We start from the raw sequence: 27711 nt of genomic DNA, 5'->3' as shown, positions 1-27711 counted from the left end.
GTGGTACCTTGGCTTAAGAACTTAATACGTTCCGGAGGTCCGTTCTTAACCTGAAACTGTTCTTACCCTGAAGCACCACTTTAGCTAATGGGGTGTCCTGCTGCCGCCGCGCCGCCGGAGCACGATTTCTGTTCTCATCCTGAAGCAAAGTTCTTAACCTGAAGTACTTTTTCTGGGTTAGCAGAGTCTGTAACCTGAAGCATCTGTAACCTGAGGTACCACTGTATGTTCTATGGGATGGTGTGCTTCCTGGACTCAGGACGGTGCAGAGTCAGTGCAAGCATGACTACCTAGAAGTGTTCAGAGTGGAAATGTAGAGTGAAGCATACCAGAATTTGTCATCACTCCCTGGTTCTGAAGTCCAACCAGTGGAGGGAGACTCTTTGTTTAGGCAGCTGATAAAACCTGGACTGGAATACCTCCAGATTCTGATGCAATAAAACTAAAACGCTGTATCAAAGCAGGCCTTGCAAACATTACACATAGGGGAGCTTTTTTCCTCCAAATCTCAGTTTTAGCATCAACTCCATCATCAGTTTTTTCCCCTTTCCTAATTTTAATATGATCCGCGTTGATGTCTTTTTGTACTTCCTGTGTTCTTTTCTTTGTCCCTGTGATTGTCTTGAATTCTTTTTTAATGAGTCCCCTATCTTGCAAATGGCTTTTTAAAAGCCTTGTGTGTGTGTACATATATTTACTCCATTTATCTGTCATCCACACGCTTCTCATTTGGCTCCCCTACTGCTCATGGCTTTCTATTTTCCTTTTACCTCCCTGTATGTTTCCTTGGCTATTCATTTTCCTCATTTCTGTCTTCAGAAATAAGCGTTTCATCCCTTTCGAGATCCTTCTTCATTCCGCTTTCATTCAAAAGTCGTTTATAATCTGGCAGCGGAGGTGCTTTCACAGCAGGGTTTCTCCTTTGCCCTTTCTTTCCTCAGATGCCGAGTTTTGAAACCATTTACTTCTAGCTCCCAATACGTCCGCTGCAAATAATTGCTGTGCCTCCTTTCCTTATCCTTTTTCTGTTTTCTGCACTAGTGAGCTTTTCCAACCCCTCTCTTATTCATGCAGGTGCTTATCGGTTTTTCACCATTTTTCTTCAAATATATATTTGTATCTATGTTTATAATGAAATGGAATAAAGAATTTTTTAAAAAAACCCTCATAATAATAATAATAATAATAATAATAATAATAATAATAAAATTTTTCTTTATACCCCGCCTTCCCCAGCCAAGGCCGGGCTCAGGGCGGCTAACAAGCAATAATAAAAACAAGTTGAATGAATACAACTTAAAAACAAGATTAAAATACAACATTAAAATATTGAAACAATAAAATATTAAAATGCAGCCTCATCACAGGAGGAGAAAGGAAAAAGGAAAAAGAAAGAGGAGGAGGGAATCAAATTGGCTCCAAACCAAAGGCCAGGTGGAACAACTCTGTCTTACAGGCCCTACAGAAAGAAATCAGATCCTGCAGGGCACTGGTCTCATGAGGCAGAGCGTTCCACCAGGCCGGAGCCAGTGTTGAAAAGGCCCTGGCTCTGGTTGAAGCTAATCTAACTTCCTTAGGGCCCAGGTCCACTAGGGTGTTGCTATTTACCGGGAGAGGTGGTCTACTTATTTCTCTGTTATTCTTACATAGGAGCATGAGAAGCTGAAAACGCTTCTGTATGCAAACCAGGAGGTGACTTCTCCAGGTGATTCTTCTTATCTCTGCAGCTGCAATATTCTGGGTGATACAGACACCATTAGGCAGTTGAATGTGCATGTGTACTCCATCCCACTCTTCCTCCACGCAGCCCCGGGCACTGGCAACCCATGTTACGCCACTGGCATTGTCCATACTGACTGACCGGGTTTCTGACAGGGTTCTCTCTGTGTCCTGCCTGGAGATGCCAGGGATTGAATCTGGAGCCTTCACCATCCAAAGCTGAGCTAGGGCCCTTCCCTTTCAAAGCACAAAATTCTCCACCTGCTTTCCAGGCATTTCTTGCTCACCCTTCACCACAGGTGATACAGAATGGCTTCCCTTAAGTGACAAGAGAGAGGCGATCCAATTGTGGGTTCTGCCTTGTGACATTCAGCAGGAGAAAGCGAGTGGACTGTAGCCCAAGTTAAACAAGATGCAGTTGCCAAGAATAACATCCAACACTACAAGCACACACTCCTCGAGTCCTGAGCTGTTTGAACAGCTGCCTTTGTTTAGTAGATTGTTTCAGTGCAGTATGGTTTATTGTGAAATATATGCACACAAACAATGGCATAGACAGCACACACACATACACAGAGGATTATGACTGCAGTGGTGACATGACAGACATGTGTTTCGCCAGGAAAATAATGAAGAGGCTCCTGGCCAGCTTGGATCAGGTTCCCCCAGCAGCACTGCAGTTAGCATGCTTTGTGTTCAATGAATATTCCTGGCCCCAAAAGCAATAAGTGAAGTATATAAACAGTGTGATGCACCAACTTAGATCTCTGGGACCTGCCGTCATTTTGTTGCTCTGTCTCCCTACTATCTTAAGCACTAGATGCACCATCGGTTAAATGCAGCTGGCCAGGACGAAGTCTGCTCCACCAGATAAAGCAGACGGTGGGGAAAACTAGGGCCCAGTTGAGGCAGAAGCATTTCCCAACCCCTTTGTGAAGGGGAAAGGCTATGGCAGAACATGTCAATGCTGACACAGAGGCCATTTGCCTTCACACTCATGGGGCAAAGGAGGCTGGTGGAATCCATAGAAAGGAAGGACAAACCCTTTTCTCCCAGAAATGAAAGCTGGGTTTTGAAATATCTCTCTCTTGCGCACGCGCACACGCACACACTGTCTCTTAGTCCAAGGGTGGGGAACCTCTGGCCCCCCAGCCCACTGGGAAAGGCTTTCAAACCACTGCTCAAGACAGTGCTTTGAAAGGGGCTTCTGTTGACCCCTGCCGGCAGAAATAAAGGCCACCGGACATGATGTCAGGTGATTGACAGGTGGGGTGGGGAAGATAATGATATTGGGCCTACGGACCAGTTCCAGGTTCCCCCACCCCCCAACCCTCGCTTTGTTGGTAGTAACGGATTTAATACCCAACAATACTTCCTCCTTTCCTCAATATATTTAAGTTTCTGAAAGGTTAGGGGGGTGGAAATATGCTAAGACTTTTAAAAAGAAAACTCCTTAGAATGCAAATGATGTAGGAAATGATGAATGCAGCCTTCTCAGCCTACTTCATAGCTTGGATGATAAAGCTGTAACAATATTTATCTTTGGAGAAGTGGAGTCATTTTCAGTGCGCTGTTTTATCCATTACTTGCCTTTGTTCTTCCCTGAGCAATCACAGAAAATATAAAGTCTTGAACTATACCTGTAATTCGAGAGCCATCCATAGAAGCACAATCAACACTGTGGAAGGCCGCAAATCACTCAGGACACGAAATGAGTGAATAAAGCAGAGAGGAGAAACTTTCCCCAATGGACAGTCTTCCGGGGGGGGGGGGGGGGCATGTTATGGCTATGACCTGAACTTTGTACAGCAGGCTACATTCCAGAGGCACCTACAACACCCACAACCTCAAACCCCACCATTGTCTAACCAGACCGAAAGCAAGAGGCCTTGTCACACTTCGAGGAGACATTCAAGCTGGGCCAAATGCACTCAAGGAGGTTGTGGAGCAGGGCTAGTGAGGGCTATTTATCGGCTTTCTTCATTCGTACGGTGATCATGCTGAGATAGACTAGGTAGAGTTGCCATATTTCAAAAGGTAAAAATCCAGACGCAGAAGTTGCTGCAAAATTTGCCAAAATCTACACTTTCAACATATGTCCGGATTTTCACAGGCATTGAACGATTTCTATCCAGACACTGTTTCTGATGGCCGAATCCCGGCTATGTCCGGGAAATTCCAGACACATGGCAACCCTAAGGTAGGGGCTTTGTTTGGAATTAGCGCATGGTCATTCTTGGTTCTCGGCAGTTTGCCTCTATGACAGTTATGTCGTATTTGTTTAAAAATAATCTTTATTAATTAATCCTATTTACTTCTTTCTTGCATTCATACCCACCTCTTTCTCCAAGAAGCTCAAGGTGTAATACATGGTTCTCGCTCTCCTAATTTATTTCCACAACAACCCTGTGAGGTAGGTTAGTCTGAGAGGCAGTGACTGGCCCAAGGTCACCCAGTGAGCTTCATGGCTGAGCGAGGATTTGAACCTGTCAGGGAACTGCCATCAACTCAGAGGCGAGAGATAGAGGGGGAGTTGTATTACAGGGAGCCTCCGAAAATCTGAAAATCTTGCGAAGCCGTTCCTCTTCCGGCGAGGAGGAAAGCCCCACCTCCAGTGGAGAAGAGGTGCGGGGACCAGAGGATGCTAGAAAGAGCCTTAACACCACACCTGAGCAAGCCGGAGAGGAGGGAAGCACTGCCAGAACCTTTTCTACTGTTTGCTGTAAGTCACATTGATGCCTTCTGGCAAACAAACACTATAGAAAGGGCTTTTTTATAGAAAAAGGGGTGTCGGGACTTTGCAGGGAGCGTCCCCCCAAAGTTGTTGAGCTTTCTTTAGGGGGGGCAAGACTTCTCTTCTTCACCGGCTCACCCTGCCCGCATTGCACAGCCCTGAGTGGGGACAGCACCACAACACTACGGGGCTGCCACAACACACAAAATAAGTGCTGGAACACAGTTCTGGTGAGTTCCAGCTTTTCCCTGACTATAGAAGCCTGGAGATCTGTCTTGCTCCCACCCTTGGTATAAAGGGTGTGGGAATAATTGCGTGGCCCATCTTTACAATAAAACAGTGCACCTTCTTTCTATTATGTCACAGAATAAAAGCTCAATTCTTGTATCACTCAACGAAGCTGGCATGAAACTAACAGGATCAGTCATTCTGCCCCTGTACTGATTCCCTCCAAATATCACCAAAATGGCACAGGAAGCAGACATACTAATTAGGCCTTAGTGGACAGTTGTACCTGCTCACATACAAGGAAACTGCCTTACACTGAGTCAGACCATTGATTCATCAAGCTCAGTACTGTCTACACTGACTGACAGCAGCTCTCCACAGTTTCAGACATGGACTCTCAGCCCTACCTGGAGATGCCAGGGACTTTCTGAGTCCTGCGAAAATGAAGGGTGCTTCAGAGTCCATAACTTAAGGGCCAATGATACCATAGAGTGTTGGTATTTAGATGTGAGAAACCCAGCTGCAAATCCACTTTGATCTCCATAACTCACGATGAAAGTCACACAGCCAGCATAATATACAAATTATATGTTGGCATCAATCATCCTCCAAGTGGAAAAGCCCAGCTGTTAAGAGTTGAATGGAAATTTTTCTGCTTTTACTAGAGATGTCAGCCAGAGGCATTCCACTGTCAGATGTCAGACCAGAGGGCATTTTAAGAGGTTCACAGATATATGCCATAGCTCGGGGGTCACCAACGCGGTGCCTGCAGATGCCCCCAAGCACACCTTAGCCACCCACAAAACTACTCCGTGACTACAGCTGAAAGTAACCAATAGCCACATTTGAAAACCTAGCTAGAAACCAGGCCAAAACATATTAATTGTGCTAAAACATATCAAAAGCTAAAATTAAGTCAAAGACTCATTTGGAATGCAGTCAGAGTCACCATTTGAAATTTGGAAAGAGCTTTTACGTTCATTAGCAAAAGAGGAATAGAGAAAGACGGTAATATTTTGGGATGGAATGTTTTCCCATTGTTATACATGCTGCTTAAAAGCATAATATTTTTCTAAGTGCCAATTATTGCTGTATGTTCCCATTAAAAGGCAATAAAAACACAAGAAAGCACTAAGTTAATGATACAGGAGTGCTTCCTTCCACCATGGGGAGGAAGGGAAAGGAACCCAGAAATATAACCCCAGCATCGAACAATGGTGCCATTTTCCAAATATACATAGCACAGAAAACAATACGAATGAGTGAACTTGAGACAAAACTGCAGAAACTCCCCTACTGGAGTTAAGACTGTGCTGAAGCAACAAAATACAGGATCACAGTAGCACCATAGTGTACATGCAGGAATTCAAAAATCTCCCTCTAGAACAGGTGTGGAGAATCTTTGAACCTCTAGGTGTTACCAGACTACAACTTCCATCGGTCCCAACAAGCATGGCCAATGGCAGGGGAATTATGGGAGATGAAGTCCAGCAACACTTGGAGGGCCAAAGATCCTCCACATCTACTCTAGAGGCCCACTTTGTCTAACAGAGTGCCGTCCCAGAGCCCAACTACAGGGGCCACTTTTGGAGGGATGTAGGGAGATACTACTGTAAGCAGGGAGCAAAGAAGTGGACAGTGTTAGAAACTCAGGTATATAATCTAATCGCTAAATGGCACCTTAAATCTGGGTTACAGGTGGCGCTGTGGCCTAAACTACTGAGCCGCTTAGACTTGCCGATCAGAAGGTTGGCAGTTTGAATCTGCACAACAGAGTGAGCTCCCGTTGCTCTTTCCCAGCTCCTGCCAACCTAGTAGTTCAAAAGCACAACAGTGCAAGTAGATAAATAGGTACCGTTGTGGCAGGTAGGTAAAGGGCATTTGTGTGCGCTCTGGTTTCCGACCCTGTGTTCCGTTGCACCAGAAGCAGTTTAGTCATGCTGGCCACATGACCTGGAAAGCTGTCTGTGGACAAACGCCAGCTCCCTCAGCCTGAAAGCAAGATGAGCACTGCAACCCCATAGTCGCCTTTGACTGGACTTAACCTTCCAGGGGTCCTTTACCTTTACCTTTGGTCATCTTTACCTTTACCTTTCCCAGCCGCCAATCTAGCATCTAGAGATCTCCACATGGTTGCAACTGGACCCGCACTAGTTGCAAAACACACCTGGCGCCTGGCTAATTTCTAACACTGGGCCTTTGGAGACTGCCTGGGAACCTTATGTCTTAACTGCCATAATTGAATGAACTGGGGTGGGTAGAGAAAAAGAAGGAATAAAAATTAAGCTACCAACTTTAGATCAAAGACATCAGTACTACCAAAAAAAAAAAAAGCTATTAAAGTCACAGGTAGTTTCTTTGGGTTGGGCCTGGCAACCCAGTAAATTGTTGAACCTTTAACTCTTGACCATTTTTCTCTTTTAAACAACAATACTTCAACACACATCCCTTTGTTTTTGTTTCCTGATGAATAATATCCCCCAGACCGGTGGAATGATACATCTCCATAATCTTACAGGATGTTTCTCCCATGCTAGAAATAATTTATTACTTTTAAAACAACCCACTGACATGTTTAATTTAAAAATATTTAATTGCTGACTGGAAATAGAGGCACAACTAGTCTCTCATCTGTACTATAACTTGGCTTTCTGTACTCCTACACAAATGTTAAAACTGTTTTGTTACCCTTCTTCTCAGTGTAAAGAACAGTGAAAGAAAATGGGGCTGGGGAAAATCATTCCCTGTTAAATCACCTAAAGATTTTCTAGAATCGATCTTCACAGTTACAGCCTGGAGTTGATAAACTGAGTTTTTGGATACTTTCATAAAGAAGCCGGCTAAGGGGTATGTATCTCAGGAGAGGGGCGTGTTGTTGTTTTTCCTTTCATCATAGCACTAAGGAATATAGCAGCCAAGTCTTTTAAAACAAAATAAAATCAGAGTAAGAGAAATGCTAATGGCCATGGGGTCAAATTAGACAGGGCATAAAATGCATCATGCGGGCTTTTAAAAATGCAGACTGAAAACTGGGAGAAGGCTGATAGTTACTGAAATATCATTAATTATGTTTCTACATCAGTCATTGCAATTCACTTTTTTTAAATACAGTGGTACCTTGGTTTGCAACCGCTTTGGATTACAACCGTTTTGGATTACAACCACGTCAAACCCGGATGTGCGTGTCCCCTTTTTTTGGATTACAACCCATTTTTTTTTATTTTTTGGATTAATTTTGGGGGGGAGGCCCCACTGGTGAAAGCACGCCTTGGGTTACAACCTGTTTTGGTTTACAACCAGATCTCTGGAACGGATTATGGTTGTAAACCAAGGTACCACTGTATATATAAAAAAATATGCACATCAAATGCAAATGTGAATGTAGTCTCTGGTCTAGTTAGGTGCCAGATTGCCTGTGCAACTTATGAGGGATTTTGGAAAGAAAAAAAAATCCTTTATTTTGAATGGGCAGCAGAGCTAAGACTGCCCGGGGGGGGGGGGGGGAGACACATCCAAAGCTGCTGGGCTTTTATTGCAGCCAATGTTTCCTAGCCTGACAACAAAGGAGAACAACAAATGTGGCAGGAATTAGGCAGACTCCCAAGGGAGGTGTGGGGCCATTCCAAGAAACATCCTTAGTTAAGCTTGGCTTTGTGAAATGGCAAGTTCTGAGGAACGTTTAGGCTCCTTTAAAATACCCATGGACCACCGCGACCGTGGGTGACATGAGCTGTGCCTTTCAACTGGTGCAAGTATCCCAAGTCCCACATCCGTGGTGAAAGGGTGTGGTGTAGTCAGGGACAAAGCTCTTGCAAAAGGTTTACAAAGAGCCATTATAAGTCTTGCTGAAAACGCCACTTTAAAAACCGTAACAGCATCCCCATTGTGGAAGCTGTAGTGTGTTATAAGGCCATTGCTGAGAGAAGTTAGGAGACCCCTTATCCCTTTTCCAGAGCTACAATTCCCAGAGTTCCCTGCGGTGATTAAACCACTGTAGCTCTGGGAGGGGAACAGGAGCCTCCTAACTCTAAGCACCCTTAACCAACTACAGCTCCCAGGATTCTTTGGGGGAAGCCATGACTGTTTAAAATGGCATTGTAGTGCTTTAAATGTCCTCTGTGAATGTGGCCAAAACGTGTGTGGATAAGAGAGTAAAGGAGAGAAAGCTGTCAGGTCTCAGGCCTTTTGAGTGAGCCCAGCCTTTGGATTGGAAGGAAGCCTGTATTATGAACTCTGTGAAGAAAGGCTGCAGCACTATCTAGCAGTGAGATGTTTTTAATGTTGGTTGACCCTTGTGCTACAGAGGCCTGACTGGGCTCAACCAGAAGTCAAGCACTGATAGCTGTGCTCTCATTATCCAGCCACTATTCTGTACTTGGCTCTGGTTGGTGGACCTCGGGATTCTAGTAAACATCAAAACAGATCTCACAAGCCTGAAGACTCCCTTCACTGTACCCGATACACAGAAATGAAGCAGCATCCTAAAATTGCTGAAAAGAAAGAAAATCCCTGTACGTAGTAGGATAACCAGACCCTCCAAGGATCATTCCACACAAACTATGCATGGTGTGCCATTTAAGCAAAGAATGTACTGGAACAAAGTATGCAGGACTAAAATGGCACAGACAGTCCCAGGAAACTCAAATGAGCTCTGGATAAAAGCTTCCCTTGGCCTCCTAAAAAACAACAACAACAACAACATCCACCATATTCCACTTCATGGTTACTAGCCAATCCGATCTGAGAGAAAAGACTTTTCCCAACTGCATCTACATTTATGGATTAAATTACATTTCAATGCACTTAATATTGAGGATACAGTGTCTATTATGCGCAGCCTTGATGGAGATTTTGGCCAAGGACAGCTAGAAAAGATCTAGATTCTCAGAATGATTAACTTTGCCAATTTAAGTGCATGAACCCTCAGTCCTTTTTCAGAAGCTTACATCCACATGCAGCATCCTAAAATAATTAGTTTTATTTTCAAGAGGTTTATGGCTCCAGTCAAACACAGAGAAGACCACTGAAGAAAACTAGGCTAAAGTGCTCTTCATTGTGCTGGACTGTGGTCTTGTTCCAGAACATTCTGCAACAAGCTCAACCAAGTAATCAGAGCAACTGAAACTTGACAATAAAATAATATAATATTCTCTGTGCTGAGCCTTCTCCGAGCACAGTGACCTGTGAGATGTTTTTAACTTACTCTTTTCTTGGGAGTATCTTGCAAGAACATAAACCTCAATCTAAGGGGTGTGGGGAGTTTTGTCAATGGTGTGAATTCTGCAGCCCTTTCCTATCGGTCCCGTAACTTTCAAACAAGTTGGGACATCTTCATATCAATACGTACACAAAGGGCAGAGACTTGTTATAAAGTAATCATTGCTGGGAAATATCATGACCTTTCGGAGAGATAAGTGAAACCGTGGGTTGCAGCATTTCCTGCCGAGCGAAATGCCTTGGCCTCAGTTTATGAAGTGTTTGCGACTATTTTTAAGCACTGAAGAAACTTAGCAATTTGTTATAGTGAGTGCTCTCGCTGCGTGGCTTGCAAGAAGGATTAAGCAAGGTGATAGTTTCATGAGCCAGCTGCTGGATAGGAATCTGCAGTGCTTTCAAGTTTCATAGCAATCTTTCAGAATGAAGAATCCAGGCATTGCAGAAGATGATCACTGAAGTGTATGCTCATGCTTATGCTTCTTCTTCCTCTTCTTCTTCTTCTTGAAGAGCTAACTGCAGTTTTTATGCTTCAGCTCCCTCCCTCCCTCCTAATGAAATCGAGTTCGAAATGCTAGTTCTTAGCATGCTTGTGAGTAAGTGCATTTAAACATCTGTACATTTAAGCACTGTTGTCTCTCTTTTGGCTTCATTTATTTAAAAAGCGGGGAGAGGAAGAGATACAGATTTGTACAGGTATAATTTAATACCAGAAGACATGTGCAGAAGAAACTAATGTGACACACCGGATCTGGAAAGAGTGATTTTCTTTTCTCACTTTCAAGCTACCAAGGGAAAGGGAACAGCCCCTACACAGTTATTTAAAGGAGGATGCTGACAAATTATTGTTGCTGCTGCAACCCCTCAGAGATCAAGCAGAATGGCGCGTCCCCCTTCTATCTACAACAACAAGGTATCACATAAGCGTATCCCAAGGTTACCTTGACCCAGTTGTTGTGGCCTGTTTATTATCTAGGACTCTCTCTGCTGAGGCCAACAGCGAAAAGTAGCTGAAATGTGGCCTGATTTAAGAGAAGCATGACTAAGAGATACGGCTTGCGTAAAGTTACCTCAGGCAGCTGCATAACACAGAGCTCTGTTTGGAACAACATGAAACAGAAAACAGCAATATTTGCTGTGGCTGTCTCCCTTTCTCGATAAGGATACGCTCCTGTCTCCATCCTCCAAATGGCTTTCTTTCTGGCCATAAATGGCCCATTTTGGAATAACCAGTAAACTGCTCCTTCAGGTTACAGACTCTGCTACCCAAAAATATTGCCTCAGGTTAAGAACTTTGCTTCAGGATGAGAACAGAAATCGTGCTCCAGCGGCACGGCAGCAGCAGGAGGCCCCATTAGCTAAAGTGGTGCTTCAGGCTAAGAACAGTTTCAGGTTAAGAACGGACCTCCGGAACGAAATAAGTACTTAACCCGAGGTACCACTGTAGTATCATATCACTATGAGCAGTCTTTGGCTTCCTCCAAAGAATTCTGGGGACTGTAGTTTGTTAAGGGCGCTGAGAGCTGTTATGTGATTCCCCTATTCCCCTCACAGAGCTACAATTCCCAGAGAGGTTTAAAAATCAATCCCTCTTCACAGGAAACTGGGAATTGTAGCTCTGGCAGGGGAATAGGGGTCTCATAGCTATCCATCTCCTGCCATCCTAATATTGACTCTGGTTTGGGGAAGGTTTGCTTTCTAACTGCTGAGAAGACAGCGTGTCTGAACAAAAATTCGTGCACTGTCTCACTCAGACACAATGTCCAGTTCACAGGAGTTGCAAAACCACTGTGTGTACCCGTTTTCAAGTACTGGTACTTTGCTTACTGTGGCAGACCCTCACCATGATCAACACCCACCCGGAAACCTATGTCCCCACTGTGGAAGGACGTGTGGATCCAGAATTGGCCTCCACAGTCACTTACGGACTCATTGTTAAAACCGTGTTTATGGAAGACAATCTTACTCGGCTACGAGTGAACACCAAAGAGAGAGACGCTTGGGCAGCAATTTTCATTCTCTCGTGCACACGCCCTTTGTGGTATTAGAAAAAAAAATCAAGTAAGCTTTTGATAATCTGTTTGTATTGCAGCTAATACATAAAGATAGATACTGCACATGGTTTCAAAAAAATAGAGAGATTATGCAAACTCATAAGACATTTCTGTGGCAATCACTAATTAGTCAAGCTGATTATGGACGCAACCTCGTGCAGAGGCCATTTCTACATTTCCTTCGTAGGCAGTTCATTCCCAAAAGGCCAACAGAGCTCTTGATTGTGTGTCATCTTTCTTTGAGTTGTCTCTGATGCAACTCTTTGCTAGTTACTGTTCTAACATCAACAACTGCCCTTCACTAGGCATGAAATATGCCTCTTCTGGGCACCGCCTGTTCCTCAGGGCAGAAATACAAAAATGGAGTCACCAACAAGCAACAAGCAACCAGAAACTGTTCAAACTGGGAAGGGCTGAAATAGCTCAAGAGGTGACCCAAAACAGGTCGACTCACAGGAAGGGATGGAGGGAGGAATTTGATTCCTAAAAAATGACCAAGGCCTACATTTCCCTGGAGTTAATGCCTTGTGAAAGCGGGATGTATTGTACGGCCTGTATTCATGTGCCCTTAGAGAATACCGTGTTTGTTTTGTAATTTTGCATGGTTTGTCATTCTGAAGAGTTCCCATAAAGTGGCCTATGACCTGTCAGGGCTTGTTTACCAGATTTGGCTCCCCACAATGCTCAGCACTTGCTGCCTTTTCTGTCAACACTCAGAAATTCCGGACCTGAATTACAGTGATACCTCAGGTTAAGTACTTAATTTGTTCTGGAGGTCCGTACTTAACCTGAAACTGTTCTTAACCTGAAGCACCACTTTGGCTAATGGGGCCTCCTACTGCCGCTGCGCCACTGGAGCACGATTTCTGTTCTTATCCTGAAGCAAAGTTCTTAACCTGAAGCAATATTTCTGGGCTAGCAGGGTCCGTAACCTGAAGCGTATGTAACCCGAGGTACCACTGTACTCCCAAGAGAAGGGACGCAGAAGAAGGGGAAACATTATTAAGACACAGCACTGTCATGCTGCTGCAAGGGCACGATGGAAGAGGGTGGACAAACACCCTGTCCCTTCAACAAACAAATAAATCAGGTTATGGCTCTGGTACGCATGCAACGGCATTGCTCCAAGGGCCAATTCACACACTGCCCCAGTCTGCATTTTCTAACAAAAGAGTGTGAAAGCAATTCTCAGGATGCTGCCTCCATGCACATATTTCACATGTCAAGGTCTACATTTGATTAGAGTGGTGGTTCTCAAGCTTTTTTCCCCTCTGAGCCACACTTTCAGAATAAAAATTTGCTCCCACTTCGCCGATTTTTTAATTGATACACTGGAAAACAAAAAGGAAACAACTTCTAGCGGTCTTTGATTTGTAACACAGAACACAGCTATTTTATACTAAGATCAAGGGACAGTCAGAAAGCATAAAACAATGCAGCTACATAATAACATGAATCATTCCGCAAATACAAATGAATCGCTTACATATGTACCTCAAGTAGGTATGCAAAATCAGTGAGATGTGTGAGCTTGTAATATCATATGATTCTCTTGCTCTCGTTTTGAAAATTTATCTATCCATATTCTGCACACACAAAAACTTTGATACTATACTACCCTGAAATGTTTAAACATTTCTTTGATTGTCCTTGAATCTTCCTGCCACGCTTGTCATCCTCTCCTGCCACATCAGTGTGGTGCACAACACCCTTTGAGAACCACTGGATTAAAGACACAGCTGTAGGGAAAGATTTTCTTCTCCTCCCCCCCCCCCCCGCACACCACCATCCTTCATCCCTGCACGCACGCACACACACACACCCAAAACCTGGCTGATATTTGTAATTTTCCCCATAGGGAAAACTAGCAGCTTCAGAGACTGGAAAGTTATTTTGGATTGAGGAAATGGCACAGTGAGAAAGAGTGAAACATAATACGCCTTCTCCCAAAACACCCTGGCCTCAGTCAAATGCAAACACTTCTTACTTAGGGTGGCCATTTATGAATTGCCAAAAAAAAAAAAAAAAGAGGATGATATTTGCATCTGCTAACTTACGCATATACACAATATTTTAGAAATAGCTACTATAATGCAAATGGAAACATAATCCACCTCATAATAAGGAAGACTGCTACGTGTTGTACAGGTGCAAACTAGTGATGGTCATCATCAAGGACCCTCCTCTTGCCTCTTATGGTGCTTTATCTGTAAACTGGATTTGGACCAAGTTACCCTTCAGACAAATACAGAGGACAATTCTCTGGGTGAAGGACACAGAACCACCCTAAGCTTGGATCCTAGAACAATAGGCAGGTAGGATCCTAGAATGCAACAACTGATTGGCTTGCAGGAGAAGACCAAGCAGGCTCCAGGAGGAAGTTAATTAGCCTATTAGGCTGGTAGGATCATAGAACGCAACAACTGATTGGCCTGCAGGAGAAGACCAATCAGGCTACTGGAAGGAAGTAGAATCAGCCAATCAGACGGGACTCGTTGTGTAAATAATGTAAAGTCGTACCTCGGGTTGAATGTGCTTTGGGTTGAGGGCGTTCGAGTTGTGCTCCGCAGCAACCCGGAAGTAACAGAGTGCATTACTTCCGGGTTTCGCCGCTTGCGCATGCGCAGACGCTCAAAATGACATCACGCGCATGTGAAGAAGCGAAAAGTGACGTGTGTGTGCACAGACGTGCCATCACTAGTTACATTTGCTTCTAGATGTGAACGGGACTCCGGAACGGATCCCGTTCGTATCTAGAGGTACCACTGTATATAAAAGCCTGCGGTTTGGGGGAAAATTCAATCACTGTTTTACAAGCTGCAATAAAGAGCATGAAATCACTGCAGGACTCTGAGTAAATTTCATCTTATCTGCTAAAAGCCTTGGAAAAGGTCAAAAGAACCAACCACTGGTCTCACCTGTGGTTCATCCTTTAGGATGAACGGGGTCCAGAAACGCACTAACACATTTTTGTACCTGAAATTTTAGAAAATAAAATCTAGATGCCATTCTTCCATGTCAGTAAAGATCATAAACTAATTAGGTCAAGCTTGCCAAAGCAATAGAACAGCCTTTCTCAACCTCAGGTCCCCAGATGTTGTTGGACTACAATTCCCATCACCTCTAGCGAGCAGGTCCAGTGGTCAGGGATGATGGGAGCTGTAGTCCAACAACATTTAGATGGGAGCAACGTTGGCAACCCCTGCACTAAAATAAGGCAGGGAAATCAGTGTGGTAGGTTTTTGTTCCCTTGCTTGTTTGCTGGTTGTTGTTTTTTTCCAGGCATTGTAAGTTTTGTGGGCTTACTTACAAGGTTGCAATAGTCTGTTGTTGCTTTTCTTTTTTCTGGACTCACAAATATATTAGATTTACTGCAGGAGTTGGCAGTCCTAGAGGCTTTGCGTTTGTTCACTGTATATACAAATTGACCGTGCTCACATGGTGTGCCCACCTATCACATGAAACCTTTCAATCACACGTGGAAAGCTTCTTGGGGAACTAGCATCTAAATATAAGGGGATATGAGTTCAAGGGTCTTCTCCACACCCCGTAGCAAAAAGAACACTCTGGGCTCTGAGGTTACTACCAGATAAGGAATAAGAAGAATATCCCTGCCAACCTATAAGCAAGCAATCTGTGCAGCCTTAGAATGATAGATGCATCCATTCCAGATACCTAGAGGGCAATCTCTAACAGGCCTTTTAAAACTATTCACTGAATGCTGGAATGGTGCTACGATATGCAAAGCATGGACTTCCTTTTAGAGTCTCGGCCACCCCAGGGAAGATAATTCTAATAACAGGGATCTTAAATCCCACATCTGAATGATAAAACAGGCACATAAATGTTGACATGCTGATCCAAAGAGCCAGAAGTGGGTATATATTCAGGGACCTGTATTGTGAAAAATCGGAGCCCAGGGGTGGAAAAGACAAATTGTAGGCTGTCTTGCATCTGATATATGCCTTGTATGCCTCTAGCAAGACAGCCAAATTACCTAGCGATGCTTTAATAAAATATACGGCCACATTAGACTATTGCCCCTTCCCCCCACCCAGCCCTTCAGTATTCTTTCACTTGCTATGCACTGAAGTTCTTCCTCAATAAGCTACATATTACGCAAATCTATTTGGCGCCATTCTTCCCTCTCTAGTAAATAGGACCCCCTGCATTTTACGTATCAGCAAATAGCTTCACTTGGGAACATAGGTGATAACTATGCAGGGCCCTGGGTGCCCAGGCACCTACAAATTTTGAACGAAGGGGCTGCCTCCCCCCAAAGGTTCTATGCCACAGGACCTGCTGACATCACAAGTGCATGTCGCGGTGACATCAGCACACACTGGGCACCCACAGTTGCAGGGGGCAAGGCAGCGCGCCTGCTTGGGAAACATTATGATCCTTCAAAAAGAAAAGCTTTGCAAAACCCAAAGTCAAGATCCAAATCTGCAAAACCTAACCATGTGCATGTTTACTCAGAAGTAAGCCCTCAGCCCCTACCAAGATCAATGGCATCTACAGCATGGTTAGGGAACCTAGATTCACAACATTCAACTGAACTTCTAAGTCAGGGTTTGCCAACCTGGTGCCCTCCAGATGTTTTGGCCTATACCTCCCATCAGCCCCAGCCGGCATGGTGACCATGCTGACTGGGGTTAATGGGAGTTGTAGCTAGGGATTGGGGGGGTATCAATTATGTTTGCATTTTAATCAGAAACTGCTAGCAGTCACATTTCTCAAACCGATGAGCAAAACAAGCGCACCACTGTCCTCCAAAATTTATACTTCTCCATATTTTATGTTGCAGTTCTCCAATCAAACAATGTATACAAAAAAAATTGCCTCTGTTGGAAGAAAGCGTACATAAAAATATTTTCCTGGAAAATAAAATAAAATAATGCATTAAATTAAGGAGAACTGATGGAGCAAAAAAGGTACATATTAGTCCAAACTGCATACCAAAAAAAAATGTGTACGCATTAGGAGAGATTCACACCAAAACTGTTGATGAATCTTCTTTTGTTAAAAAAAAAAAAAAAACCTCAGATTGATGTGAAAATGTGGAGAACTGAATTTCAGACTGGGAAATGGGATCCTGAGAAAGAAACAAAAACTGACAGATTCATTTATACCCATCCACAAATTTCAATACCTCAAAGACCATCTCTCCACATATGAACTGACTCAAACCCTGCAATCATCATTTGAGGCCCTTTTTCTTGCGCCCCTTCATGAGAGGCCTGGAGGGTGGCAACACAAGAATGGGCCTTTTCTGCTGTGGTTCCCCATTTGTGGTATGCTTTCCCCAGAGAAGCTCACCTAAATATGTTTGTGGGAAGAGGGTTATTGGTTTGCTTATTATTTCGCCTTCACATTTTGTATTATGTTGTGAACCATTCTGTGAAGGACAGTATACAAACTTAATACTTAATATATAATTTGTAAAAGCATCTGGGTTGGCAAAGGCTGATCTGCGCATTAGCACAAAGTTGTCACTTATGTGAGACGCAAGCTTTGTAAGCAAGCAAACTATGATTATTTATACAGCACCATCCATCTGCTATGTACATAAACTGCTATGTACTATTGAATTTCACATACACCTCCCCTCCCCAAATGTCCCATTTGTTTCGGGGGCAGTGGGGGAGGTAAGAGGGATAAATGTTAAGTTTCTTCTCTCCTGTTCCCAGTTGCCCTTTATGTTATGACTTCCAAGCACAATTAATCAGAAGTGTGATCTTTTCAGGTGGATACATACGCAATCTCTTTGCTGGGGTGTGGGGGTAGGTGCAGGTCAAGTGGAAGTGCAAGGAAATGGGTGACAGCCAGGCATAGCAGCAAACAGAGGAAAACGCTCCAAGGTGATGTTGTGAATGGAGCCGCCAAAGTACGTCTGTGTGTCACGAAAGGTGAGGGAAGAGAAGCCCCAGATTAAACATGTCCTTTGTTTGTATTTTCTTCTTCCTGCCTCGCTAACAGCTGCCTCTTGCTCTCCAGCAGATGTATAAGCCACAAGAGGCCATGAGTGCCTTTGGTCCAAGAATATGCTGTTGTTGTCGCTTTTATAAAGAAAACCAGAAAACAGGATACCCAGGAACAGGAGTTATATTTCAGAATAGCTATGGTTTGAAATGAACAGCTTCACGTTCCATTTTTTTCCCCCACCAGTCAGTACATAAATTCAGATTTCCTTTGAAGACTGAAAAATGTGGGGTGCCAAAGGGTTTGGCTCTGCCCTATGAAAACCCCCAGTGTATAGGCAGTGCTATGGGGCCACATCAACCCTTCACTGGTTATGTGAAATGTTTCCAACTTTTGCATTCACTGGATTCAAATCATGCATCTATAAAGTGCGCTTTAATCAATCTTTTAAATCCATCAATGTAATTAAAATAGTTAATTAGTAGGCAAGCAACATTTAGTCCATCAATCAATTTTTGATAATTACTAAGGTGTCTCGGTCAGCAGAGGCATACCTAAGGGTTGGTGAAACAGGCCCAGGAGGTCACAAAAATAATATGTCAGACTATGGAGAATAATAATAATAATAATTTATTTATACCCCACCCATCTGGCTGGGTTTCCCCAGCCACTCTGGGTGGCTTCCAACAAAATATTAAAAACACAATAAAACATTAAACATTAAAAACCTCCCTAAACAGGGCTGCCTTCATATGTCTTCTATAAGTCAGATAGTTGTTTACTTCCTTGACATCTGATGGGAGGGCGTTCCACAGGACGGGCGCCACTACCGAGAAGGCCCTCTGCCTGGTTAGTAATGTGAGTTTTCCAGAAAATTTGGAATTGCAAATTAGTGAAATTTGCATTGGGCTATTTCCCATCGGCAAGTTTTCAGTTTGCATTGGATAACATTCTGATGCCCTAGAGTAAACTAATTTAGCATGCTTAAAGGTAAACACTTTGAAACTGCCAAGCTGGCCTCAGACTGGATATGAAACTGGCATATATTTGTTGTTACAAACCTATGGAACAGAAATTTTTCTGCGGGAAAGTTAGGCAGCAGGAAATTTTCCTCTATGCAGCACTTCCCAGTAGCAGCTGGTATGGAGGGAGCTGCCCTCTAAACCCCAGCCTTGCTATAGCTTAGCTTGATGAGGCTGGGGCAGGACAGGAGCAAGATCAGGGCTGGGCAGACACACCAGCGGGAGCGCCAGCCTTGACCTCACAACTGGCCTACTTCATCCCATCCCCATCCAAGGAAGCTGAAGACGCACACATGTTGGGAGGGCGGCTCCAAGGCTCTGCCCTACTACAGCAGCTGCTATTGGCACAACCTGCTGTTTGTCAAGCAGCTGCAGTTTGATTGGCCATGGAGACTATTGCTGTGTAGCAACCTCAAGCTCCTTTGGCAGCAGAATCTTTTTTCCGTCTGCTCATACTCCATTCTCACCGGTTTCTGCCACTCCCCCCCCCCCAGCCCCCTATTCCCAAAACTCTGACTGACCTGCTTTCTAGTTCAGTCTCATTTTCCAGAGAACTGCATGCAACAACATGCTGTCTGGAATTCTGGCGGTTGTTTGCTTTGTCTGCGATTCTTCGGACATCATCTTCCAAAACCTGAAACGGGCTGGGGGCCTCGAGGTCATGTGGAATTTCCTTTAGGCTTTTCTTAATCCTGAGATTGGCTCTAGCCCAGGGCTCTGAAGCCCGAGCCCCACTGAAAGTAGCGGAGGAAAATTTGACCACCTGTGCGCTGGAGTAAACAAACCACAGGGGATTCATTTCTCCAGAATTACTCTTCTTTCGTGGAAGCAATTTTTATTTACGCAAAACGAAAAGTAATTGCACTGTCAGCAATATGACATGTTCATTCCTTTCTACTTAATTAGGAGATGTTCTGTAGGTTCGCAGCACTAGTTCAGCACAATAAAATTAAAAAGCCACTTTCCCCCCTACCGCTGTCCATGGCTTCAGCACAACCGATATATTTTGTTAGATTAAATGATAAACAAAAAAGCTGTTCTGACAATTGATAGGGGCTGCAGGATTGCACCCGTAAGCAGCGCCTTCCAATGTGTCCACTGGCCAGTGGCTATACCCTCAGCAGCTTGGCTTCAGCATGAAAGAGGCAATGTTCATGTAGAGATTTATGTGCTCAAAGCTTCTCCGTGGGACTGAGAAGGATCTGCGTACAGCTAACCTAATACTGAATGAGTTTAAAGTTTATCTCATTCATGTTGATGTCAATTCCACTGAATTCAGTCCAGATGAGCATTCACATACCGGAGAGGACAAGCATATAGAAGTCTTCCAGGGTTTCACTTGTCCTGATTTTTTAAAAGCAGCAAATACCTGCCTGCTATTCAAATCTGTTGTTCTCCCCGACTTTGCCTTCTTCCTCATGGCCAACATTTAGACTAAGCTCCTTTCGGGAGCAAGGATCCATCTCTTTCACTTAGGAAATAAAAACATACACATTGATTCTAATAATTAAATAAATATGACTAATGCACAAGCACAATATGGCTACCCACCCTCCAATCCTTGTGTGTGTGCATGCACAGAATAGTACTAGATTGGGCCTAGGAGTAAGTATAGTGGAACCTCGGGTTACATACGCTTCAGGTTACAGACTCCGCTAACCCAGAAATAGTACCTCGGGTTAAGAACTTGGCTTCAGGATGAGAACAGAAATCGTGCTCCAGCAGCACGGCAGCAGCAGGAGGCCCCATTAGCTAAAGTGGTACCTCAGGTTAAGAACAGTTTCAGGTTAAGAACGGACCTCCAGAACGAATTAAGTACTTAACCCAAGGTACCACTGTATAAGGCTAAATAATAAATCTGGATTATTATTTTTAATAGTACAAAATAGCTTTGGATCCAGAACCAGATATTTCAAGGACCGCTTCTTCCTCCATGAACTGGCTCATCAATTGCATTCCACCATCAAGGCAAGTGTGATTGGCAGGGGCACAGTGCAGAGCCTTTTTGGTTGTGGCATCCTAACTATGAAGCTCTTTCACAAGGGAGGTTTAACTGGCCCCTTCTCTGTTGTCCTTCAGGCATTGGATTAAGACTTTTATTTTTCTTCCACCAGACTTGCAATGATTATTTGCTTATGGTTTCCTTTATCTCTTTTAAAATGGGCTGTAAATGCTCTTTTTAATTGATGCTGATATTTTATTTTTGTAAGCTATTGTGAGGGCTTTTTCTATCGCCAAAATGTTGCAAGAGTAAAACCAAGCAAATCCTTACACTGGAAAGGAAGCAGTTCATGAGTCAACTGCAATTAGCCATTTACTATCAGCATAAGGGGAATAACCTAGAGACTTTTGCTTTGACACATTCCTACACAGCATCCTAGTATTAAAAGGTAACCCAATGCACCCAGGATGATTTGTAAACAAGTGCAGGTGTCAAAGATTTAGTAGCTCTTTAGGGAGTGCCACATGTTGCCTTCGTATAAATGGAGAAATAGTTCTAACAGACTGCAGCCCCATGCAGAATTAGGCAGACTTAAGCCCACTGATTTAAGGGGCTTGGGAACACCTAATTGCATGATGGGGCTGACAGAAAGACCCTGTTTACTATAGCATTATGCAAAGTTGGGAGGCCAAAGGAGGCAGAGATAGGTAGAATCAACTAAAGGCTCACCCATACTGCAGTTTAAAGTGACTACTAAGCTTCCAGGACCTCCATTAATTCTCCCTTGTCTGTATGAGGTCCTCCGGCAAAGCACTGCCTTTGCCCACAATTCCCCCTTTTCACATTCTGGATTTTCTCATACCAGGGATACTCCAGAAAGAAGTGGAAATCCAGACTGAGGGAGGGGAAAGTGTGAGAGGGCAGAGATTTGCAGGAGAACATCATATAGGCGACAGCAAATTAATGGAGGTATGGGAAGCTTGCTAGTCACATTAAACAGCAGTTTGTTTGGCCTGAGTTTTTACACAGTGTATCTGTTCTTTTACTTCTCAGGTACGAAGATAAACAAAGCAAAAGTGACCCCTGCTGGAATGGTTGTAGAACCTGCCTTTCTGCTCCAGTCAGACAATTTACTACTTCATTCAGTTTTTAGAGCCTTGCCGTAATGCATCGGTTAACTTCGTTCAAGGTCCCTCCATCAGTCTTGGCAACTCAGTATCACAAAGCTGTGATTAGTCCTCATGCCTCAATAGGGGCAACTTTTTTAAAAATGGGAAACTTAAGATGCACTCAAGCAGAATCTCTAGCCATAATGTGAAGGGTGGGCTTTATTTAAAAGGTAGAAAAGCGACTAGGCACACAGATGCCTTAGACCGAAGGTTTCCTGCTTCTGGAAACAGAACAAATACTGTACCACAGCAGCCTGGTTCCAAGCCTTGTTTTATTCTAGATTAAATTCCTCCAGAATGATTACTCTCAATTCAGTTTCTCCCTAACAAAGCTTGGAATCACCTCTCCACGTAAGACACACGGATAAAACCCACCTTGTGCAAATTTGTTACGGGTTTTGTTGCTCACCTCAAATGTTTCTGAGCAATTTCCTTCACAACTTACGCAGAAAACAAAGGTCAAGTGATCTTTAGTACAGCTTGCTATTGCTAAAACAGACCAGAGCCACCAGTCGACATAAAAGCATGGGGAGACCGGTAAGAAATCCACTCTCTCTCATCATTCTTAAAACCACGTTGGTGAAATGTATATCAGAATGAAGGTCAGCAAGGAGAGTAAAGAATCTACTTCAAATCCCAACATCCTCAGTATGGCAACACATGTTTTTTTTATTAGGCCAACCAACATACCACAAAATAGTGATCAATTTTCTGAGTTCTTCAGAAAAGAACTCTCATCCTAAAGATGAAGCCTGCCATTATCCGAACTTAATCCACATTCCCGAGTGGATTAAGGAACAAACTCCTCTCTAACCCTCTCATAATATTCCTCCTCTACTCCGAATCGGAATTTCAGGGCATCTTCCCATCTGCACGCCGATCCACGGGAAAAAACCGCGGCGTCTGAAGAGGCGACCTGATCTGCTGCTTCCCACACGGCAGCAGCCTCCTGAGGCGCTCGCGCGTGTGAACGCACCCGCCGGCCGTCCCGCGAGCAAGTTTTACAAACACACCCAGGATCCCGAGCCTGAGCTGCTTCGACGCGAAGCGCCCCCCCCCCCCCGGTTCCCTCGACGGCGCGCCGCCCGCTGCTCGCTCACCTGTCGATGCTGATCACGCAGAGGGTCATGATGGAGGCGGTGCAGCACATCACGTCCATGGCGATGAAGACATTGCAGAAGACGCTGCCGAAGATCCACTCGCCGCCGATGAGGTCGGTGACGCTGACGAAGGGCATGACGGCCACGGCCACCGACAGGTCGGCCAGCGCCAGCGACACGATGAGATAGTTGGAGGGCTGCCGGAGCTTCTTGACGAAGCAGACGGAGATGACCACCAGGCAGTTGCCGGCGATGGTCAGCAGGGTGATGAGCGACAGCGCGGCCCCGATGACCACTTTCTCCACGTTGCCGTAGCTCAGGATCTGCTCCCCGCACTGCGTGTCGTTGTCCGCGAAGCCCGGGCTGGGGCTGCCGCTGCCGGCGCCGCTCCCGCTGCCGCTGCCCGCATGGCCGCCTCCCCCGGGGCTGGCCGTGACCCCTTGCAAGAGCTTGCCGCCTATCCCTAAGCGGGGCGGGTGCAGCGAGCCCGAAATCATCGCCGCCGCCGCCGGCGCCGCCGCGCCGCCGGAGCCCAGCTGCCGGGGAGCGTGGGGCGCGAAGCAGCGCCGCGGGCTGGAGACGAGCGGGCAGCTGCCAGCGCCGTGGACGTCGAGGACCATATTGAGGAGGGCTGCCCACCAAGCCAGCAGCAGCCAGCCCCCCGCATGGCCGCCTCTCCGCGCCGCCGCGGAGACTCCCAGCGCTCTGGCGGTGGCGGCGGCGAGGGGCTCCGCCTGCCCGGGCAGGGAGCTCTCCCTCTGCCTCGGCGCCAGCCACCCCCGCCGCGCGCCCCCTCCCGGGCTGGGATCCCGCCACCACCAGCACGATCCCCGCGCAGATCCCGCCGCCGCCGCCGCTGCCCCGGCGCGGAGGGCTCTAGCATAGTCCGCTCGGCTCCCGCTCGACGCCGAGGTCCGCCTCCGCAGGGGGCAGTGTGAGCCCCGACACAGCCCAGCCCATTGGCTCAGCCGCAGGCGGGACGCGGCAGCCCCACGCGAGCCGGTCGAGGTCCGGCCGGGAAGTTTCGAGGCAGCGACGGCGCTGCTGCAGCCCTCTGCGCAAGCAGCCGCGTCCCTCGACCGAGAGCACCGTCGGAGGCGTGGTCGTGGCGCGCGCTCTGGCCCCAGGGGCAGGGCTCCGTCGAAGGCAGGGCTGGCTGGCTGCCCCCACCCCTGAATAGATCTCGCGTGTCGCCGACGTTGCACTCCAGGACACGTGCACCGACGGCACAGCGCGCTCCTGGGAACTCAGAGCGCCGTTCCGTCTCCGCGCCTGGTTCACGCCTTCGCGTGTCTGGATTCCACGCTGTGTATTGCAGGCGCTGCGGGGACTATTCACATGCGGCTAGGTGGGGCCGACTGCTGAGAAGATGTCACGCGATGCAGATGTGAAGTGATCCTGTCTTGGTGCCCACCCCACCCCCTTCCCCGCATGATTCCAGGGCTTTGGAAAGCAGGGCAGGCAGAAAACCAACAGGATGTGGTTATTCACACCACTGAATCTCCTCCCCAGATATTAGGCAAGGGTAACAGAAGGTGTGAGTTCCAGTGAGTGCTGTATTTTCCAGTCTTTTCCTTTAAAATTGCCCTCTGTGTGTGCCTAAATGGGCCAGCACCATCCCATTTTATTTTCTTCTAGCCTTCCATACTTCCATTAATTCTCCGTTGTCCATATGAGGTTCTCCTCCAAATTACTGCCTTCCCTCACCTTCCCTTCCTTCCGTCCAGGTTTTCCCATCTCCTTTTCCGCGTGTCCATGGAACACACAGAAATCCAGAATGAGGGAGAGAGAGAAAAAAATCCAGTTTGTTTGCCAGGAGATTGGACAATGTTTGCTATTTAATGAGCACTCACCCTGAACTTGCGGGTATGTGACTGAATCTCACCTGAAAATAGAAACTCTCTTAATTACCTTTGTGGTGATTCCGCTGCCTCAGCCCAGCACCCCCCCCCCCCTTCTCGCACCCCTGCCAGCTGCTGAAGACCAGGGTGCGAAGGAACTGGAAGTAAAGCACAATGAAGGCAGAGCAGTGCTGATTCACTGCAATAAGAAAAAGGAGAAATGGCGAGGCTATATCTGACAAGAGGCCTGCCGCTGGATGGACACAGCATTTTCAGAGGCAAAGCTGCTCGCATTGTTTGGAGGGTGGGAGCAAGATGGCTCCATTTCAATTTAGGCCAGGTTCAGTGACCTCAAATAAAGAGTGTGGGGGTCTTTCTTTTTTTATTTTAAGCCCAGCTGAAATGGGGTTGGGGTGGCATCCGAGCCTCAGAGCTGCTTTTGGGCCCCCTCCTGCAGTTTTTTATGTGAGTGTACGGACTTCAGTAATGCAGAATAGGAGGAAGTGGAAGGGAGGCATTCAGAATTCAAATGCGCTTTCTGGCTAATGGCAGTTTTAGATTCTCTTGTGTAAAGCTGCACAGATCATCTACGTGAGCCAGGAGTGCAGACCTGGAGCGATTAGGAAGAGAATGAAACGCCATTCAGAAGGTTCAGAGAACCTTTTCTCACATCACAACCAGCCAGCCTAGCTGGATCGGACCAAATCTAGTCCAGTGTTTCCTAAACTTGGGTCTCCAGCTGTTTTTGGACTACAACTCCCATCATCCCTAGCTAGCAGGACCAGCGGTCAGGGATGATGTCCAAAAACAGCTGGAGACCCAAGTTTGGGAAACACTGACCTAATCCAGTTGCCCTGTTCTTACCCATGGGAAGCCCCCCAAGCAGGACCTGAACGCAGATACCCATCTCCCCACCTGTGATTCCCAGCAACTGGTATAGGGAGGCAGGTTGCCTCCAGCAGCAACATCGACTATGCAGGCAGTGAGTGGGGATAGATCTGGGTTCAGACACTTCAGAAATCATTTAATCGTACAGATTTTATTAGTTATCTGTGCCACCAGATGACTCCGTTCACAGGGCTGCTTGCATCAAATGCATGAAGATAAAATTGCTCCAAGCACCTCTGCCAGCAGGGCCAAGAGGGAGGGAGGGGTGGGAGTTGGAGTCCAACTGGCCACAGGTTTCCCATCTGTTTGACATCTCAAATTAGGTGCTGCTGCCGTAGCAGAAAAGGGTTGCTTTTTCTGTTGAAAAGTGTGGCTTTCCTAAAGGAGCAGCGAGTGAGCTTCCTGCTCCGTGTTAAGCTGTAATAGAAATGGAATGTTACATCTATCTTCACCTGAATATCCCCTTTGCGCCTTTGCCTTGGGCTACTTCTGTGCTCTGTGTAGCAGCAAGGCATGTGGGAAGAGAGAGAACAAGAGAGAGATAGAGAGACCCGCAGTTCCCTCTCTGCGGTCTGGCAGGGAACACCAAAACAGGCTGGCGCAAGGAAAGGCCATAGCTCAGTGGCAGAGCATCTGCCTTGCTTGCAGAAGGTCCAAACTTCAGTTCCCAGCATCTCCAGATAGGGCCAGGAATGACTCCCTCCCTGAAACCCCACAGAGCTGCTGCCACTCACTGTAGACAATACTGAACTAGATGGACCAATGATTCTGACTTGGTATAAGGTAGTTTGCTGTCTTCCTTTTTAAGCTGTGCGCAGACAGTAAGCCCTCTAATTTCTGGAGTGCTTCTTTCTGAAAATTGGATAGGATTTTGTTTTGTTTTTTTTAAAATAATATTTATTGATAATTTCAAAATTACAAGAAAAATAAAAAATAAAAAATGTGAAAACCAATATGACAATACAGCAATAAAAAAAGTAAAAAAGAAGAAAAAAAGAAGAAGAAAAAACGCAAATCCCAAATTGCATATCCATAATTTCCATTTGCTTGTTTCATTGACCTCCTCACACCTCCATTTTTGTCTTCTAGTTTAGTAATTATTTTAGCAAATTCTTTCCATCTTTCTCAATTTTTGTTATAAAATTTATCTTAACAATTTAACCTAATAATTAACTCAACAAATCCTTACCATCTTTCCCCATATTCTATTATTCAGATTACCTTAATTTATTTAACCTTATCTTACCCCTAAGTGCCTTAAGACTTAAATCTTAAATTTCAAATATACATAACTCCTAATATCATTTCTGCTAGAGTCGTATAGTTTCATTCCCACATTTTCCCTAATATTCATTAGCTGATTTTAAAATAAAAAAGTTTCCATTATAAATTCTCTTCCAATCATCATCCAGCGTCTCTTCTTCCTGGTCTCGGGTCATGTCAGTCCTTATTGTCCATTCCGTCTAGTCCATCAACCTGGAAGCCTTATATCCGAGGCCCTTAAATCTCTTCCATGTCCCTTCTGCAATTCTTCTTCATCTTGTTTGTGCTTGCCCTTTTCCTTGTCTCTTGTTGGTCTCTGTCTTAGTTTCTTTCCTTTCTCATTGAGGAGTAGGTCTCTGGGGGATTCCAACCCAAAATTGTCTCCATCACCCTTCATCCAGCTCACCCATTCCCTACAGTCCCACTCCCCACAGTCCTCGATATAATCCAAAATGAATTTAAAATCAAATTTCAAAATCTCTCCAAAGCTAGGAATCTCCTCATCTCCAGACTCCCCTTGGCCCACTCCAGCTTCAATCTTCAATAACAGCGGCTTATGCTCCTGTAGGGTCTCGGGTCTCTCCATTTGTACTATTTGGGGTGCAGCCACATCCT

The 27711-nt window shown here is 45.4% G+C and overlaps 1 protein-coding gene across 1 annotated transcript in view; it reads right to left on the bottom strand.

The window, feature by feature from the left end:
- The window catches only part of HTR7 (5-hydroxytryptamine receptor 7), a 39216-nt gene extending 15331 nt beyond the window's left edge, over window positions 1–23885 (bottom strand). The window contains exon 1 of the mRNA XM_081007598.1: window positions 23105–23885. Coding sequence (XP_080863724.1) covers window positions 23105–23724 — 620 coding nt within the window. The 5' untranslated portion in view covers window positions 23725–23885. The remainder of the gene's footprint in view (window positions 1–23104) is intronic.
- Between the last annotated feature and the right edge of the window lie 3826 nt (window positions 23886–27711).

The sequence above is a fragment of the Podarcis pityusensis genome (assembly GCF_964106645.2).
Source record: "Podarcis pityusensis genome assembly, chromosome: 5".
NCBI lineage: Eukaryota > Metazoa > Chordata > Lepidosauria > Squamata > Lacertidae > Podarcis > Podarcis pityusensis.
Note: the sequence above shows the minus strand (reverse complement) of the source record. Positions and strands in the feature narration are given on the sequence as shown.